The sequence below is a fragment of the Chiloscyllium plagiosum genome, unplaced genomic scaffold (assembly GCF_037043375.1).
Source record: "Chiloscyllium plagiosum isolate Xiang-an unplaced genomic scaffold, Cpla_swu_hap1 HiC_scaffold_21, whole genome shotgun sequence".
NCBI classification, from domain to species: Eukaryota; Metazoa; Chordata; class Chondrichthyes; order Orectolobiformes; family Hemiscylliidae; genus Chiloscyllium; species Chiloscyllium plagiosum.
In genome coordinates this window covers 32,632,352-32,650,008 of record NW_028270159.1, presented here as the reverse complement: position 1 = coordinate 32,650,008, position 17,657 = coordinate 32,632,352, and the positions used below count along the sequence as shown (strand labels likewise).

At 40.3% G+C, this 17,657-nt stretch overlaps 1 protein-coding gene across 5 annotated transcripts in view; it reads right to left on the bottom strand.

Annotated features, from left to right (window-relative positions):
• LOC122564787 (whirlin) overlaps nucleotides 1-17,657 on the bottom strand; it is a 221,895-nt gene that overhangs the window by 54,798 nt on the left and 149,440 nt on the right. For all 5 annotated transcript variants that reach the window (XM_043720015.2, XM_043720016.2, XM_043720018.2 and 2 more), the window contains one exon: nucleotides 13,170-13,376. In XM_043720015.2, coding sequence (XP_043575950.1) covers nucleotides 13,170-13,376 — 207 coding nt within the window. The remainder of the gene's footprint in view (nucleotides 1-13,169; nucleotides 13,377-17,657) is intronic.

The window sequence follows — 17,657 nt, the reverse complement described above, 5'->3', positions numbered from 1 at the left end:
AGTATATATAACTAACATCCAAGGATTGTTGTGATTTGCAATTTCAAATCAAATCACTGGCTATGAAGCACTTTGAAGTATCATTTAAATGCAAAATCATTTTTTTCATATAAGTCCTCTGATAATTAGTTGGCTTCAATATGGTATCTTAATCACCATTCACAGTCACACATATCTAATATAATTTCTCTATCAGTGGACAACTCAAATGTACTCAATTGCTTGTTTTAAAAAAATGAAAATATTTTCATTAATGTGATGTTCACACTTTAAATTAAGTCACACTATGTGTATAACAGATACCAAGTTAAAAAGTATCAAGAATAGATCATTGTGTTATGCATTTTTCAGTGGCTGAGCATGAAGACATGGCATTGATTCAAAGTAAGTTACATGATGACACTATCTATCTTACAATTATCACAGTTCAATATGGAAACCACAGGTTTCTTTCTTTATCAGAAAAAAATACTGAATCACCTGAGGTGCTGTGAACATTAATTGCTAAATCTGGTTGTAGATCCGGGTCAGCCCCTTGTACATGGATGAGAAAAATGCAAAATACTTCAGATGCTAGAAATCTCAAATTAAAAAAATGTCTTGGAAATACTCAGCAGGGCTTGGAAATATACCTGGAAAAGACACTGAGTTAACATGTTGTGTTGAATGTGATTCTGCTTCAGAGAGACAGATCAATTTTGTCAATTTGGGCCCCAGACAATACTTTGCTTTGTCGATGGATTCATTTGCAATCAGAGGAAGATAGTTTTTATTTTTCACAGAAAAAAAACCCTGAAGTTCTTACAAAATTCTTGCAAGCTTCTACTTGGCAATGTCACCAAACCACTGAACTCAGGATCGACTCTTAGCCGTGGAAGAGAAGAGTCAAAATCTTTTTGGAGGATCTGGTTAGTAACCATCCATCTTCTGGACTGTTAAATAGTTTAAGATTTTTAAACAAAATATAGCATGACAGGACCATAATGAACATTACAATTCTGTACAACTTGACAGTTCTTAGATGTGTTAAGAAGGTGGTAATCTTAACTGGGAACCCAACTAAAACATGGTAAGATGTTTAATATTATTAGCTATAATTATACAGTTAAAATTGATTGGGTTGGGATAAATGTTTTGCATAAATACTCCTTCGGACCATTTACTTTATTAATTGTGTGTATTTTCTCAGTCTTACTCATTTTTGCTTCTGATGCCCAACTGACCACCCTAAGTCCGTGACTTTTCACCACCCAGTTTTAAATCGGTCACGCTTGCACTAAGATCCTGAGATCAGTGAGCTCTAGTTTCTTTTTCTTTCATGTTCATTTGTCCTACCATTGCATATGATCCAGGACAAGTGGGCTGCAAAAGGAATTATAAAATGTGTTTAACTCAATGTGAGGATTAAACTATGTTGTGCTTAATTAGCTAGTAGGCACAATTTTATTGATCAATTTTAGTCCTGCTGAATTGATGACAGCTGCCAGCAAATATTTTGGGACCATTATTAAAACTAATAGGGTCCATTCCTGCTATTGTACACCATTAATTTATGTTAGTCTTCAATTTGCATTATTTAGTTGAATGGGTGACAAATTACTAATAAGACCTTGTCTGGTCTTCTGTGATTCATTGTCTTTTTTTGCTTTTCTCTGCTATACTGAGGACAGTGACTCATGCTGCAGTACTATCAGCTCTTCAACACCTTGCCTAACTAACTATTGTATATTAAGCCTAGAGAGTGAGCTTGTGGTATATTTTGACAGTGGGAGGTATTGGTTGTGCAGAGCCAAACTTTCAGAAACCATCTTTTCCCACAATTGACACAAAACACCATTCAACAGGAATCACTAAGCATCATTCAGAAATGGCAATCATGTTTGATGTTTTTATTTCTGAGCAGCAGGTCTGTGGCAGTCAGTTACATATCTCTGACTGCCATCTTGAGTGATGTCAGCTCACAATACTTGCTGCATATTGAAATTAAATATTGTTGTAACACTGAAACCCAGTGGAGTGGCAGACAGGAAAGTACACATTCTCACTCAGTCACACGAGCAACAAAACTGTCAATGAACAGTTAATGACATTATTAAAATGCTGAATTAAAATATCTTGCATTTATATGGTGTTTTGAACCCGGCATTGGGATCAAGTTGGCAATCACCTCAGTTCCAGGTCATCACTGCAGGATTTCCTCAAACATTGCTTCACAAACAACCTTCTCTCCACTGTGAGATCAGAAGTGGGGATATTTGCTGATGATTGCACAATGTTCAGCACCATTTGCAACTCCTCAGATACTGAAGCAGCTCATGTCCAACTGCAGCAACAGCTGGACAATGCTCAGGGTTTGGCTGACAAGTGGCAAGGAGCAATCATAACTCACAAGGGCCACACAATGACAATCTCGCGATCTTATAGAAGGTTATAATGAGGGGTATGGATAGAGTTAATGATAGTTCTCTTTTCCCTAGGGTGGGGGATTTCAAGACTAAGGGGCACATTTTTAAGGTGAGAAGAGAGAGATTTCGAAAAGACATGAGGAGCAAATGTTTTACATAGAGGGTGGTTCACATGTGGAATGAACTGAGGAAGTGGTGGATGTGGGTACAATTACAATGTTTAAAAGACATTTGGATTAGTACATGAATAGGAAAGATTTAGAAAGATATGTACGAGGAGCAGGCAGATGGGACTAGTTTAGTTTGGGATTATGTTCGGCATGGACTGGTTGGACCAAAGGGTCTGTTTCTATGCTATATGACTCTATGTCACTAAGAGAGAATCTGACCATGACTCCTTGACATTCAATGACATTATCATGACTGAATCCACCACCAGCAATTTCCTGAGGGCAACCATTCACCTGAAACTTAACTGGATTAAATGTGCCATTCTGTGACTTCAGAAGCAGGTCAAAAGCTAAGAATTCTGAATTGAGTAACTCCCCTCCTGACTCCCTAAATCCTAACCACCATCTACAAGGCACAGGTCAGGAGTGTGATGGAAGACTCTCCATTTGCCTGGGTGAGTGCAGAGCCAACAACACTCAAGAAGCATGACACTATCCAGGACAAAAACTTCCATGTGACTGGTACTAAATCAACAAGCATTCACTCCTTCCACCATTAATGCTCAGTAGCATCACTGTGTACCATCTACAAGATGCACTCCACAAACTTTCCAAGATTCCTCACTCAACATACTTTCCAAACACATGACCACTACTATATGGAAGGACAAGGGCAGTAAATGAATAGATACCCTACCACCAGCAAGCTCCCTCTCCAAGCTACTCACCCTCCAGGCTTAGAAATGTATATTGCTCCTACAGTGTCTTTGGATCAGGAGTGAGATGGAATATTCTCCACTTGCCTGGATGAGTGCAGTACCAACAAACCACAGGAAGCTCAACACCATTCAGAAGAAAGCAGCCAACTTGATTAGCACCCCATACGCCTCCTTCAACATTCACTCCCTTCACCACCAATACACAATGTATTATATACAAGATGTGCTGCAGTAGCTCACTAAGGAGTCTCTCGTAACATCTACCAATTCAAAGAACAAGGGCAGCAGATACATGGGAACACTACCAACTGCAGGTTCCCCTCAAAGCCACTCACCAACCTGACCTGGAAAGATATCGTCGGTTCTTCAGTGTCACTCGGTCAAAAAGCTGGAGTTCCTCCCTAATGGCACTATGCATTAGCCTACATAAAAAAAATTAGCAGCGATTCAAGAAGGCAACTCACTACCATTTTTTTCAGAGGCAATTACTGAAGGGGGCCGGGGTGGGGGGGGAGCAATTAATGCTGGCTTAGCCGGCGAGGCCCACATCTCATGAATGAATAAAGGAAAACCCAGACCACTATCAAAAAGATTCTGCCCCAGTGTGTGGGAAACGGTCAGACAGACAGCACTGACTTCCCCCAACTTGGCCAACCACTGGGCCAAGTTTGCTGCCTACTCGAAGGTACTTAGTGGGCTCTCATTGCAGGAGGGAGAGTTAGTGCCCTGCCAGAATGGAAAAGCTGCAGGTTGCCCTTTTAAGGTAAGTAGAGGGCACATCAGATTGGAGATCTCTCACTCCAGCTTCCAAAATTTTTCACTAAACACCAAACTCCTCAACCAGACCACCACTGCTGCCTCAGGTGGTCCCAGAGGTCAAACTGGAAAATTCAAAATTCCAGTGAACTTCCTATCAGTTCAGGAGCCCTTTGTAGGCTTTAACTACCTGTAATTATCTGCTCATCTTGCAGGTTGGTGGTCCTGTCATCTGCCAGGAACATGGCCAAGGAGCAGACTGAGGCTGGCACATGTCTAATGCAAATCGTGGCATATAGTTCTGTGCCCACCTGCAAATGTACCCCCTTCAAAGCCTAAAAATACTTCCTGAGACTGCCATGAAACAAAACATGACTGACAATCTTTTCTTCAAGAGATTTTGTCAACAATATGAAAAAGTTGTCGCCAAGATCAGCATCGTCAATTGATAATTTCCAACCTGTATCAGATGTGGAGAGACAATCATCTTTTACTTCTCTTCATTCCTTTTTTATTACATTAAGGACAGTCCGTTATCTGAAGAAGGGTCACTGGACCTGAAAATCTGCTTTCTTTCCACAGACGCTGCCAGACCTGCTGAATTTCTCCAGCAATTTCTGTTTCTGAGTTTGTTATCACTGATCTGTATTGCAGGGGTCTGTCTGCTGTCAGGGGGAAGTTAATGCTGATGGTTAATGTTGCAACTATTTCCTTCCAAAACTTCATCCAGGATCCTACATTCCTTCTCTTGGTGCTCATTCACCTACAGGAATCAGCACTTCCAGAGCTTGGACAGGTTATATAATTGAAGAGAAAATGAGGTCTGCAGATGCTGGAGATCAGAGATGGAAATGTGTTGCTGGAGAAGCGCAGCAGGTCAGGCAGCATCTAGGGAACAGGAGAATCGACGTTTCGGGCATTAGCCCTTCTTCAGGAATGAGGAAAGTTTGTCCAGCAGGCTAAGATAAAAGATAGGGAGGAGGGACTTGGGGGAGGGGCGTCGGAAATGTGATAGGTGGAAAAAGGTCAAGGTGAGGGTGATAGGACAGATTGGGGTGGGGGCGGAGAGGTCGGGAAGAAGATTGCAGGTTAGGGAGGCGGTGCTGAATTTGATGGATTTGACTGAGACAGGCTGGGGGGAGGGGAAATGAGGAAACTGGTGAAATCCGAGTTCATCCCTTGTGGTTGGAGGGTTCCTAGCCGGAAGATGAGGCGTTCTTCCTCCAACCGTCGTTTCGCTGTGGTCTGACGATGGAGGAGTCCAAAGACCTACATATCCTTGGTGGAGTCCCACTCCACCAAGGATATGCAGGTCTTTGGACTCCTCCATCGTCAGACCACAGCGAAACGACGGTTGGAGGAAGAACGCCTCATCTTCCGGCTAGGAACCCTCCAACCACAAGGGATGAACTCGGATTTCACCAGTTTCCTCATTTCCCCTCCCCCCAGCCTGTCTCAGTCAAATCCATCAAATTCAGCACCGCCTCCCTAACCTGCAATCTTCTTCCCGACCTCTCCGCCCCCACCCCAGTCTGTCCTATCACCCTCACCTTGACCTCTTTCCACCTATCACATTTCCGACGCCCCTCCCCCAAGTCCCTCCTCCCTATCTTTTATCTTAGCCTGCTGGACCAACTTTCCTCATTCCTGAAGAAGGGCTAATGCCCGAAACGTCGATTCTCCTGTTCCCTAGATGCTGCCTGACCTGCTGTGCTTCTCCAGCAACACATTTCCATCTCAGGTTATATAATTGCCACCCAACCCTCAACACTAACACGTTATAAGTAGCATCAACTACTATTAGGCATTTAACAATAGATCTGACATACTGATAAAGAAATAATCTTGGGATAATGTAAAAATAGAAGCAAGTCTTTCAACTCCTCAAATAGTTCCCTCCTTTCATACCAATCCACCTTTTGTTAAATATTTCAGAATTTTAGAGAGAAGGATGGATTAATCTAAGTTGCTTTGGCTGCTTATAATTGATAAAAGCAAATCTTCAAATGTGTAACTATCTAGCTGCTCCTCATTTGATTTCATGCATGTAGATTCATTTAATTTATTAACTTGTGAACTTTGTTATAAGCCTAGTGCCTCAATAGCTAATTATAACTATTCAGGGATTAATTAATTAATTATATCACAGTTAGTTTCCTTGCAAATGAAATAGCATCAATATATTTATGGCACATTTATCTGATCCTTTAATTCTATCTCAGCCTCCTCCTAAATTATAGAATCCCTACAGTGGGGAAACAGGCTCTTTGGCCCAACAAATCCACACCAATCCCTCCTAAGAGTAACCCACCCAGACCCATCTTACTCTTGACTAATGAACCTCACCTACACATCCCTGAACACTATGGGCAATTTAACATGACCAATTCATCTAACCTGCACATCTTTGGACTGTGGGAGGAAACCTATGCAGACACAGGGAGAATGTGCAAGTTCCATATGTGCAAGTTTCACGCTGACAATAGGATCATTTACTGCAAAGAAACAGATCCTTTGGTCCAACATGTTCATGCCGACCAGATATCCTAAATTAATCTAGTCCCATTTGCCAGCATTTGCCCAAAACCCTTCCTATTCATGTACACAGATGCCTTTTAAATGTTGCAATCTTACGAATCTCCACCACTTCCTCTGGCAGTTTCATTCCATACACGCAGCACCTCTGCATGACAAAGTTGCCCTTAGGTTCTTTTTAAATCTTTTCCCTCTCACCTTAAACCTATGCCCTCTAGCTTTGGACTCCCCCATCCTGGGGAAAAGACCTTGGCTATTCACCCTATCCATGCCCCTCATGATTTGATAAGTCCCACAAAGGTAGAACCTGAAAGTTTTATTTCCAAAAATAAATGCCCCATTACAAAATTTCTTAATTTATAATGTTTAACAAAATATGTGGTCAGAGCTACAGGAGTGCTTAGTGTCAGTTTAATATCACAATCAGTGATTGTGGATGAAGCTGAAAAATACCATTCCAGGGATAGGACTTTGATGCTCTGGGTTTGCATAACTGTGTCAGCAAACCTTTGGGGTTGTCTTTATGGCTCAGCATAAGACATATGCCCATTGTTAAAGGCTTTGGATTGTTCTCTGCCTAGTAGAAAGTGCATTGGTTGGAATTTGGGGATTTTCCAGAAATGTTCACAGAGATGCTTCCAAAGCACTTTCAGACAGTGTTAAGGAGTAAATTACTGCAGATGCTGGAATCTACACTGAAAACAAAAATTGCTGGCAAGCACAGTGGGTCAGGCAGCATCCATGGAGAGAGAGCATCTAATGTTTTGATTCTAGATGATTCCAGAGAAGTTCTGATGAAGAGTCATCTAGACTTGAAACACAAGCTTGCTCTCTCCCCACAGATGCTGCCTGACCCGCTGTGCTTTCCAGCATTTTGTGTTTCCAATTGGAGTGGAATGGCTAAGAGTTTAACTCATGTCAATGTTTACTGATCCAGCCAGAACTGGGGTGGAAGCTCCTGGCTGTGGGTTACCTGCCCATGGTGTATTTCTTCCTACCAGAGAATTTTCAAGCCTGTTGTTTGGCTCATTATTTCAGGCTGAGCAGTAAAGTTCTAAGTGCCGTCATGGTTTTTAGTTATAATTAATGATCTGTTTCAAAGCCAGATTCATGGGTGATTAGTGTAACCAAATTAAACTGTGGTGTTCAGCACTGCTTAATGTGCAAATTGGCAGCTGCTCAGTGAATTTCTTCCATTGGAGATCCATTAAGGTTATGTATTTTAATTTATTTTTGAATTGCATCCATTAAATTGAAGACTGCTCACAATAGGATCACAATCCCTTTTTGGCATGTTTATACGATAAATACATTGCTATAAAATGTGACAAAACCTGGGCAAAAAACGCAAATTGTGTGGTCGTTAGTATTTCAGGGGTAATTCCAAATACCCTAGGCATGGATTTGTAATAAAAGGATGAAAAGAAAGGATTGAAAAGCTGCTTTATACTTGTGATTGGCAACCAAGGCTTTTCATGAAGTGAATGCTTGAAGCCAGTTTGATCACAGAATCACATAATTTTACAGCATCAAAAACTATTCGACCCATCATCCCTCTGCTGACTCTTTGAAAGAACTCTCCAATTAGTTCCATACCCTTGAAATTTCCCATAGCCCTGCACTTTCTTTTCTTTTTCAATTACTTATCCACATACCTTTAGAAAACTACTTTTAAATCTATTGCCCACCTCCCAAAGTAATGCATTCCAGACCATTACAGCATGCATTAAATTGAAAAAAAGATACTGCCTTCTCTTCTAGTACTTTAACTAATTACTTTAAATCTGTCAACAACATTCCTCCCAAAGGGAACAGTTTTTACTGGAATGGTGTTTGGAATAAAGGACTACAATTATGAAGAACAACTTGTAAATTTTACATTGCTTACTTGCGAGTTGAAAAAATTTAAGGAGAGATTTAAAAGAGGTTTAAATGTTAAAAGTATTTTCATCAAGCTAAGGAGGAAAAACTGTTTCCAATGGCTGTAAGGCTGATAACCAGGGATCACAGATTTAAGCTAATTGGCAAATGAGCCAGAGCAGGATGGGAAGAAATAATTTCACACAGCCAGTTACAGCTTGGAAATCAATGCTTGAGAGAATAATGGAAGCATATTCGAAGGTTAATTTCAAAAGTGTATGGAGGTACACTCTCACAAATCTGGCAGCCTTGGGACTGAGATCATGTTGGATTTCTGAACTTTATGTTTTCAGGTGAAAAACTGAGATGGGTGCTTCTGTGTGTATCAGATCAGTCCAGGTTGGGTTGGGTTGGGTTCATTGCAACATTGGTACCCTCAACTGCATGAGGTTGTTCCTCGATCTTTTCAGAGCTGGGTTTGATGGGACGAATTTCATTTCAGACTGGACAATAAAAAAGCCCTGTTTCTGACAATGCCAGTTTTTGGATAACACGATTTGAGAGAGTGTACCTGTACTCTTGTGAAAGATAACATTGAGTGCTTTAGCAAAAGAAAGGGACAGGGTTAGCTTCTTTAACAAGGCGAAGCAGACATTGTTGATTGAATATCCTACATCTGTGTTGCATCATCCTGAATGCAGAAGTAGCTAAGTGACAAAGACATAGTTTAATTCTTCAAATTCAATACCCAAAGTTATCTAACAAAACTTATTCGACGCATGAGTCTGGAATCTTTCCATGACATTTACACATAAAATTTGGCTAAATTTTAAAACAAAGCAGACAAGTTATTTATGCCACGTTCTGGTTGAAGTGCAACCTTAAAAAATAAGGAAACTTTGTTCAAAGTTTTTACATAATATAGATTGATGCTCCAGTGCAATGGGGAAGGTGTTACAGTTTTACAAATACACGTGTTCAAATAAGATGTTCCAATGCTCCATAGGCTGGCACCAATGGTAAATGTGGGTATCGATGTTCTCATTGCACATGTTGGGGAAGAAAACAAGCTTTTCCAGTGCCCTGCCCATATTTTTTTTCCCTCAGGCACATCATCAAGGAGAAGTGATCCAAATCCCTGTGTGTTATCAATGTGCATAGACAAATAGTTCAGTTTTAAATATTACACTAGAGCAAAATATTGTGGATGCTGGAAGCATGAAATAAGACCAAAGTCAGCTTGTAAAATGCAACAGCACAGGCAGACTCTATGGTGAGATATGAATGTTGCAGGTTGATAAACTTTCATCAGAACTGAAGAATGTTCTTTGTTTCTGACTCCACAGATGCTGTCAGGCAGACCTGCTGAGTTTGTCCAGCTTTCATGCTTTTATTTAAGATCTGCAATGCTCATTGTGTTTGGTTGGTGAATATATTGATTATATTTATATTTATGTATAGGTCCATAGAATATGTAGGTAGATATATCTTTTAAAGTTGCATCACAAGTAGACAGTGTGGTTAAGAATTAGCATGCTCACCTTCATTGCTCGGATCATTGAGGATAAGAGTTGGGACATCATGTTGCAATTGTACAGGATATTAGTTAGGCCATTTTTGGAATACTATGTACAGTTCTGGTTGCCTTGCTATAGGAAGGAAGTTATTAAATTGGAGAGTGTGTAGACAATATTTACAAGGATTTCGCTGGGATTGGAGGGTTTGACCTTCAGGGAGAGGCTGGATGGGCTGTGAATTTTTTTTTAACTGGAGCATTGGAGGTTGAGGGGTGACCTTTACAGAGATTTATAAAATCATGATGGCCATAGATAAATAGCAAAGGTCTTTTTCCTACGGTGGGCAAGTTTAAAACTAAGGGCATATTTTTAAGGTGAGAGGAGAAAGATTTGAAAGGGACCTGAGGGCCAACGTTTTCACACAGAGAGTGGTTCATATGTGGAATGAAGTGCCAGAGGAAGTGGTAGATGCAGGTACAGTTACAGCATCTAAAAGACATTTGGATAGGTACACGAATAGGAAAGATTAAGAGAGATATGAGCCAGATACAAGTAAATGGGGCTAGTTTAGTTTGGAAAGCTTGGTCAGCATGGATGAGTTGGACCAAAGGGTCTGTCTGGTTCCATGCTGTATGACTCTATATGAAAAGCTGATGGGTTTGCGAAGATAGTGCCGAGTATAGACCATTTGGTTTCAAGCAACTACTGTCAGTTGAAAAGCAATAATGAGGATAACTTTCAGAGCAGGACATATTTTAAACAGGTTTCAAAGTCTGCTGTTCGTTGACAGTACGTGACATTTCCCACAGCAAGTCCTTCCTCCTCATAAACAAAAAAAAGATGCAGATGTCTGGTGTCCTTTTGAAGCAATATTCCTCTACTCTTCAAGTACTCTTCAAGTCACAAAATACTTTGAAGTATAATCTTAACATCATATACACAAATGTTGAACATTTACTACATGTAAAGGGGATTGAACAGCACATGATTTTAAGTAGCAAAATAGAAAATGTGATTTTTTTCTAAAGATATTAATTAAAAATTTTGGAAAATGTGGAAGATAATTGTTCTAAACTGCAAAAGTTCCCGGATATTCTGAAGCTGCTATCCACAAATGTATCACACAGATGGAGGTTTAATATTACACTTACATCTTGTGAAAAGACAGATTATGGAGCATATTACAATTAGGAATAGCTTCATCAAACTGCCTTGCATGAAATGGATTCAGTGTCAAAAATTAATGGGCAGGAAATTCAGTTCATACTTTGAAGATTTTTTGAGGGGAGAATGATGGACTTATATGCTTGTGTGGTTCAAAATTGCATTGAGGATCTAAATATTTCAATATCTGGCTCCCTGATAATGTTGTACCTACAGTCACACAATTTTAATGGTACACAGATTCCAGGAAACTTTGCTGTGAGCTGCTCATGCCCTTACGCACAGTAACACCATAATTTACTTGTATTTTTGTTTCACAGAAGCACTGTTTTTCACTATGCAGCTGCAGTGCTGTGCTAAGATATATGTCCTTTTACCATTAACAGATGTATTCCTGATCAGAATAAAGAGAACACAAACTGACAGGAGAAACATGCAAAATCCACACTGAGACAAACAAGAGAAACCCATTAAAAACAAAGATGGGCTAGTTATCAATGGAAAACAGGATGTGCTGCACACAAAAGCAGCTCCACAGCACTCAGCATAATGAACACCCTTTACTATGGAAACCACATCACTTGAGATCACACACAGAAAAAGCTGTACCTCCATAAGGTCTATTAACCATAACAGGCGCTCCTGTAATAATCACATTTCAATGAAAACAGAAGGTAGACAAAAAACCATATTAGCTCAAAGATAGAACAGGCAACCCATGATAGGTTCATCCTGCAAAGTGCACTCGAAGACACGTAGTGATAATATTTTTAAAAAATCAAGAGCAAAGCGGGAGATACGCCATGTTCCAAATTAGGCTTATTTTCACAAAAGTGTGCTCCACTCAAGTGAAAAAGAGTGAAAATAATTTTACATCAGAAAATAGGCAAATCTGAACTTTTCACAAAAAAACCCATCTGCTGCTGTATTTCCTTTGATGCCAAGAATAAAACAGCAAAGCCCCAGTTTCCTATGAAAAATCAATTTTTCCAGACATATATAAACACAGATGAAAATGAAATCCTAGATTTGTTAGTCATTTTCCTGCTTTCTGCAGGGATTTCTGATCTGCCATGACACACACCAGCTGTGCTGATGCACATTATGGCTGCCAGCCAATCACAGACTGATACAACAGTTGTTCTGATGCTTCACTGAAAAGAATGTACATTCCAATAATTTCAACTTGAAAAGCTAAAGTAATGGGCACTGCAGCAAACTGGATCAGCCTTGCTCTCACAATGGGCTAGGTCACAACTTTGTGGAACATTACACAACAGCTGATGGGCAAATTGAAAACCTGCTTGACATCTCTCTCAATTTATTGGTGTCATTGCAACAAGGTTAATTTTGCAGAAAGGCAAATTCTACCCCAATAAATGGCTTCTCCAGATCAATTCTTAATTTTACGGTGGAGCAAGGTCTTCAATGGAAACAAGTTTATAACATTAACACTCTGCTGTAAATATGTTTGCTAATGGATATGGTTACCATTGAGTAGAAAAGGTGTCATTGATTTTGATTATGCCAGAATTAAGAATGAACCAAGTCTGAGAATAAATTGAGTATGCTGGAGGGAATGAGCTCAGAATGGGAAAAACTAAAGATTAATGCAAGCTATGGATCAGGAAGGAACACCATTGGGATGGAGCAAACCAGATTTTGTTCACAATATCCAATAGTGACATCTGTGAGGTATATGCCACTAAACCCAAGCTTACTCCTAACCCTCTGGTATTGTTAGTTTGAGGGAGATATGGTTAATTTTGTAATAGTTTTGGTTGTTTGGTTTGGATTTTAAACAATATCTGCCTTTTTTCAATGGTCATAGAATATCCTCAACCAGACCAGCCAAGATTATATTGACTGATGACTTAATGAAGTCAACATTTGGGTTTAATACTCTGTTCAGCATTAATATGTATAAAACATTCAAGCAAGTGTTTACATCAGAAATTCTAAGTATTTCAGCAGGTCAGCTTTAAAGAATCATATAATAGATATACCATTAAGCAATGCACTCATCTTACTCCAGAGACTTACCCGGGCTGAACTGAGTGTTGTAGATGTGAAGTAACTAACGGAGGATGAGGCTGTGTCTCCATAAGACATGACAGAGTAGGAATCCGTGCCTGTGCTGGAATTCTGGCGAGCTTTCATTGACGCAATCTCACGTTTCAATACCATATTATCAAATCTATCCAGATCTTGAGGGGAGATTACACCTCGAACCTCCGAAAGCAAGGAGAACTAACAAGCAATAAAGAGCAGGTTTAGAATGTTGAATGTGCAGTACGAGTAGTGACAAAGTGAAAGCTGCAGTTTTCTAAATTTCATAATTGTCTTACTGTATCTCAGTATAGCCCTTTCTGGAATTTTTACCTCATCTTCTTTTTATTCACCTTGGCAATGCAATTTTACACATTGGGTCAGGAGGACATCAACAATTTGTGCCTGAATGCTCAGTTTGCACTCCTAAGGGACACAGTTCTAAATCCAGCCCAGGGCTTACGAAAACATGATCCTCAATCTGTAAGAATTAAATGTGAGCAAGAGAGCTTTTGGCAATCTGAAATCCCATCTCTCGAGATTCTGCCAGAATTAAAAGAACACTTTATTTATAATGCTTTGACGTGTTACTTTGGGGATTTGAGGCTATTACTATTTCCAACTCATGGGCCAAGGCATAAAGGGGAGGTTATGGAGTAGTGGTTGTGTTACTGGACTAGTCATCCAGAAACCCAGCCTCCTGAGACATGGGTCTGAATCCCAGCAAGATAGATGGTGAGATTTGAAATCAATATCAATCTGAAATAAAAAAAGCTTGCCAAATGATGACCATGTTGATATCAGATCATAAACATATATTTGGTTTACTAATGCACTAATGGGAAGAAAATCTGTCATCCTAACCTGGTCTGGCTTACACAATTGTGACTCCAAACATATATTTGGTTTATTAATGCACTAATGGGAAGAAAATCTGTCATCCTAACGTGGTCTGGCTTACACAATTGTGACTCCAGACCCACAGCAATGTGGCTGACTCTAAACTGCCCTCTGGGCAATTAGCGATGGGTAATAAATGCTTGCTTAGCCAGTGATGCCCACATCCCATGATCAAACAAAAACAAACGCTTGACCGAGTCGAAAGCAAAATGCTCCAGATGTTAGAAATCTGAAAGAAAACAGAAAGTGCAGGAGAAGGCCAAAGGTCTGGCAGCATATGTAGAAAGAGAAACAGAGTTCATGTTTTGAGTCTGATATGCCTACTCTTTCATTCGGAAATAGGGTCATACTGGACCTGAAACCATAACTCCATGGATGCTGCCAGGTCTGTTGAGTTTCTTCTGCACTCGCTGTTTTATTCCTGATTAAGGTTTCAGGAGTATTGATCAAAGCATGGATGCCCACCTGACCTCTTGCCCTGCGAGGTGCTCAAGGAATTGAACAGTTGGAAATTGTGGGAATACATATCACAGCATTGTTCAGGCTACAAAGATGACAATGTCAACAATGAAGATAAAGCCATCCATGCAAACATTGGCACACATGGGTGGCATGGTTGCTCAGTGGCTATTACTGCTGCCTCACAGCACCAGGGAGCCAGGTTTGATTCCACCATTGGGCAACTGTCTGTGCAGAGTTTGCACATTGTCCACATTTCCGCATGGGTTTCCTCTAGGTGCTCTGGTTTCCTCCCAATGTCCAAAGGTTTGCAGGTTAGGTGGATTGGCCATGCTAAGTTACCCTAAGTGTCCGGGAACGTGCAGGTGAGGTGAGTTAACCATAGGCAACGCAGGGTTATAGGATAGGGTGGAGTGGCTGGTCTGCGTGGGATGCTGTTTGGAGGGTTGGTGGAGTAGATAGGCTGAATGTAGGGATTCTAACACTCATCAGGGTGGGTCACACCAGTGGAGAAAGAGACAACAGTCAGCATTTCAGGTTGATTATCTGCCTCTGTCAAAAATGGATATGTTTTGGTGAACAGTCATCGAACCTGAAAGGTTATCTCTGATTCCATCTTCACAGATGTTCTTCAAGCCTGCTAAGTGTTTTTCAGCATTATCTGACTTTGTTTCAGATTTCCACAACCTACTGTAGTTTACTTTGGAAAATTCTGGTGTTCAGTCTCACTGAACATCCTACTGCCAAGGTTAAAGAACAAAGGATAGTACATCACAGGAAAGGCCCTGCAGCTCACAGAATGCACTGATTCACAATGCCTTTCTAAACAATAAACCTTTTGACTCTCAGTGGTCTGTATCCCTCTGTTCCCTTCCTATTTATAATGGGTGAAAAAACAGTGAGGGGTAGGTATATAAATTCCCAACCTATAGCTCCAGGTAGGGAACAGCTCTGCTGGTGGAACTGCATTTATGAAATGTTCTATTTGGTGTAATCATAGAAACATAGAAAGCAGGAGCGGGAATAGGCCATTCAGCCATTCAAACCTACTCCAGTCTTCAATAATGATCATCTACTTCAATGTCACCTTCCCACTTTATCTCGATACCACTTGATGCCTTTAAGATCTAAAAACAAAACCTCTTCCTTAAATATAAGTAGTGACCTGGCCTCTCTACTGTCTTCTCTGGGAGTGAATTCCACAGGTTGGCGACACTGAGTGAAGAAATAGTCTAACCTGTATCCTGAAACTGTGACCCAATCCTAGACTCTCCAGTCAAAGGAAATGTCCTCACTGCATCTAGAATGTCTCACTCTGTTAGAATTTTATATTTTTCAATCAGATCCCCTCTCATCCACATAAATTCTAGTGGATGCACACCGAGTCAAATCAAACTCTCCTCATGCAATAGTCTGCCATCCCCATCCCTCAATGGCAAATATATCGTCTCTTAGGTAGGGAGACCAAAACAGTACACAGAACTATTCCAGGTGCAGTCTAACCAAGATGTTGTATAAGACATCTCTACTCCTGCACTCAAATCCTCCTCCAACATATCACTTGCCTTCTAACTGAGAGTCTTTTATCTAGGATGATGACGTTGGCTTGTACGAGGGGGCATAGCTACAAATTGAGGGGTGATAGATTTAAGACAGATGTCAGAGGCAGGTTCCTTACTCAGAGAGTGGAAAGGGCGTGGAATGGTCTGCCTGCCAATGTAGTTAACTCAGCCACATTAGGGGCATTTAAACAATCCTTGGATAAGCACATGGATGATTATGAGATACTGTAAGGGATGGGCTTAGATTAGTTCACAGATCGGCGCAACATTGTGGGCCTAAGGGCTTGTTCTATGCTGTATTGTTCTATGTTCTATGTTCTAGAACATAGAAACTGCCTGGTTGCTTTCTTTTGATTGGTGTGCAAGGACACCTAGATTACTTTGTACATCCACATTTTCTAATGTGTAAGCATTGATACTATTCTGCCTTTCTGTTTATCACACTGAAGTTTATAACTTCACATTCAGCCACATAATACAGCATCTATCATGTCTTAGCAAACACACTCAACCTGTCTTGATTTACAGAGAAGGAATAATTTCATAATACTGCCGTGCTGGTGTGGTTCATCAGAAGACGAGATTATAAATTAGAGATGAGTTATAACTCCTTTCTCTAACTAACATTAGCAGTGGAGCTGATTTAGTTAAGCCAGAAGTATATTCAATGGAAATGCATTCAGTTGAGGAGTTATTTTGTGGAACTCCATGGCTGTTTGCACAAATACCAGGGTTGCAGCCCTTTTCCCGTCTGCTGTGTGCCGGCAGGAGAATTTTGCAAAATGACTTATTTGTTCAAACGTATTCTGGGGAGATGGCAAATGCCAGCCACTCTGCTTTGCCCCACCCTACCTTGGGTATTGTGAGCTGATGGATCATTTCCTCGAACTGATGTCAAGTAGGAAATACAAAGCAAGCTGGGTTGACCAGGAGTGGTTGGGTTTAGATTCATATGCACTAGAATTTAATGCTGACTGATGACAAATGAGTTTTGTCCAGCCCTTACTTTATATTCCAGAATAGCATTCTCATGTCTGTCTTGATTTGAATTTCAAACAAGAATCCACCATCACAGAACAAACACCATCAAAACAATTCTGCACAGGAACACTTCTGATATGCTGATTCCTCCTCCTAGGTAGTTACTGACAGACCATTGAACATTCAAAAAGTGAAGAAAAGCAAGACAAGGACATATTTTGGGACATGTATTATCTGCCCTCTGACAATCCTTGAAATATGACATTACTTTATCTGGCATCAGTTCATAAAAATTCAAGTTGATAGTTCTGCCTCTGTGAAGGTATCTCTTTAAAGGGATGTTTTAGTTTGTTGTTCAGCTGCTGTGTCCTTTCACAGATGTACTGAGAGTGCAGCCAGTTCCCATGTTTTTCTTTTATCTTGCCATCTACTCCAAAGAATTTCTTACAGTTGTCAGAAAAAAATGTGAACTATATTATTTTCTGTACATATTTTCACAAAGATGGAGCTAACAGAAGCCCAACCCAGGCTCCTTTTTCATGACCAACTAATGCATGAATTTGTTTGATGCAGAACTGGC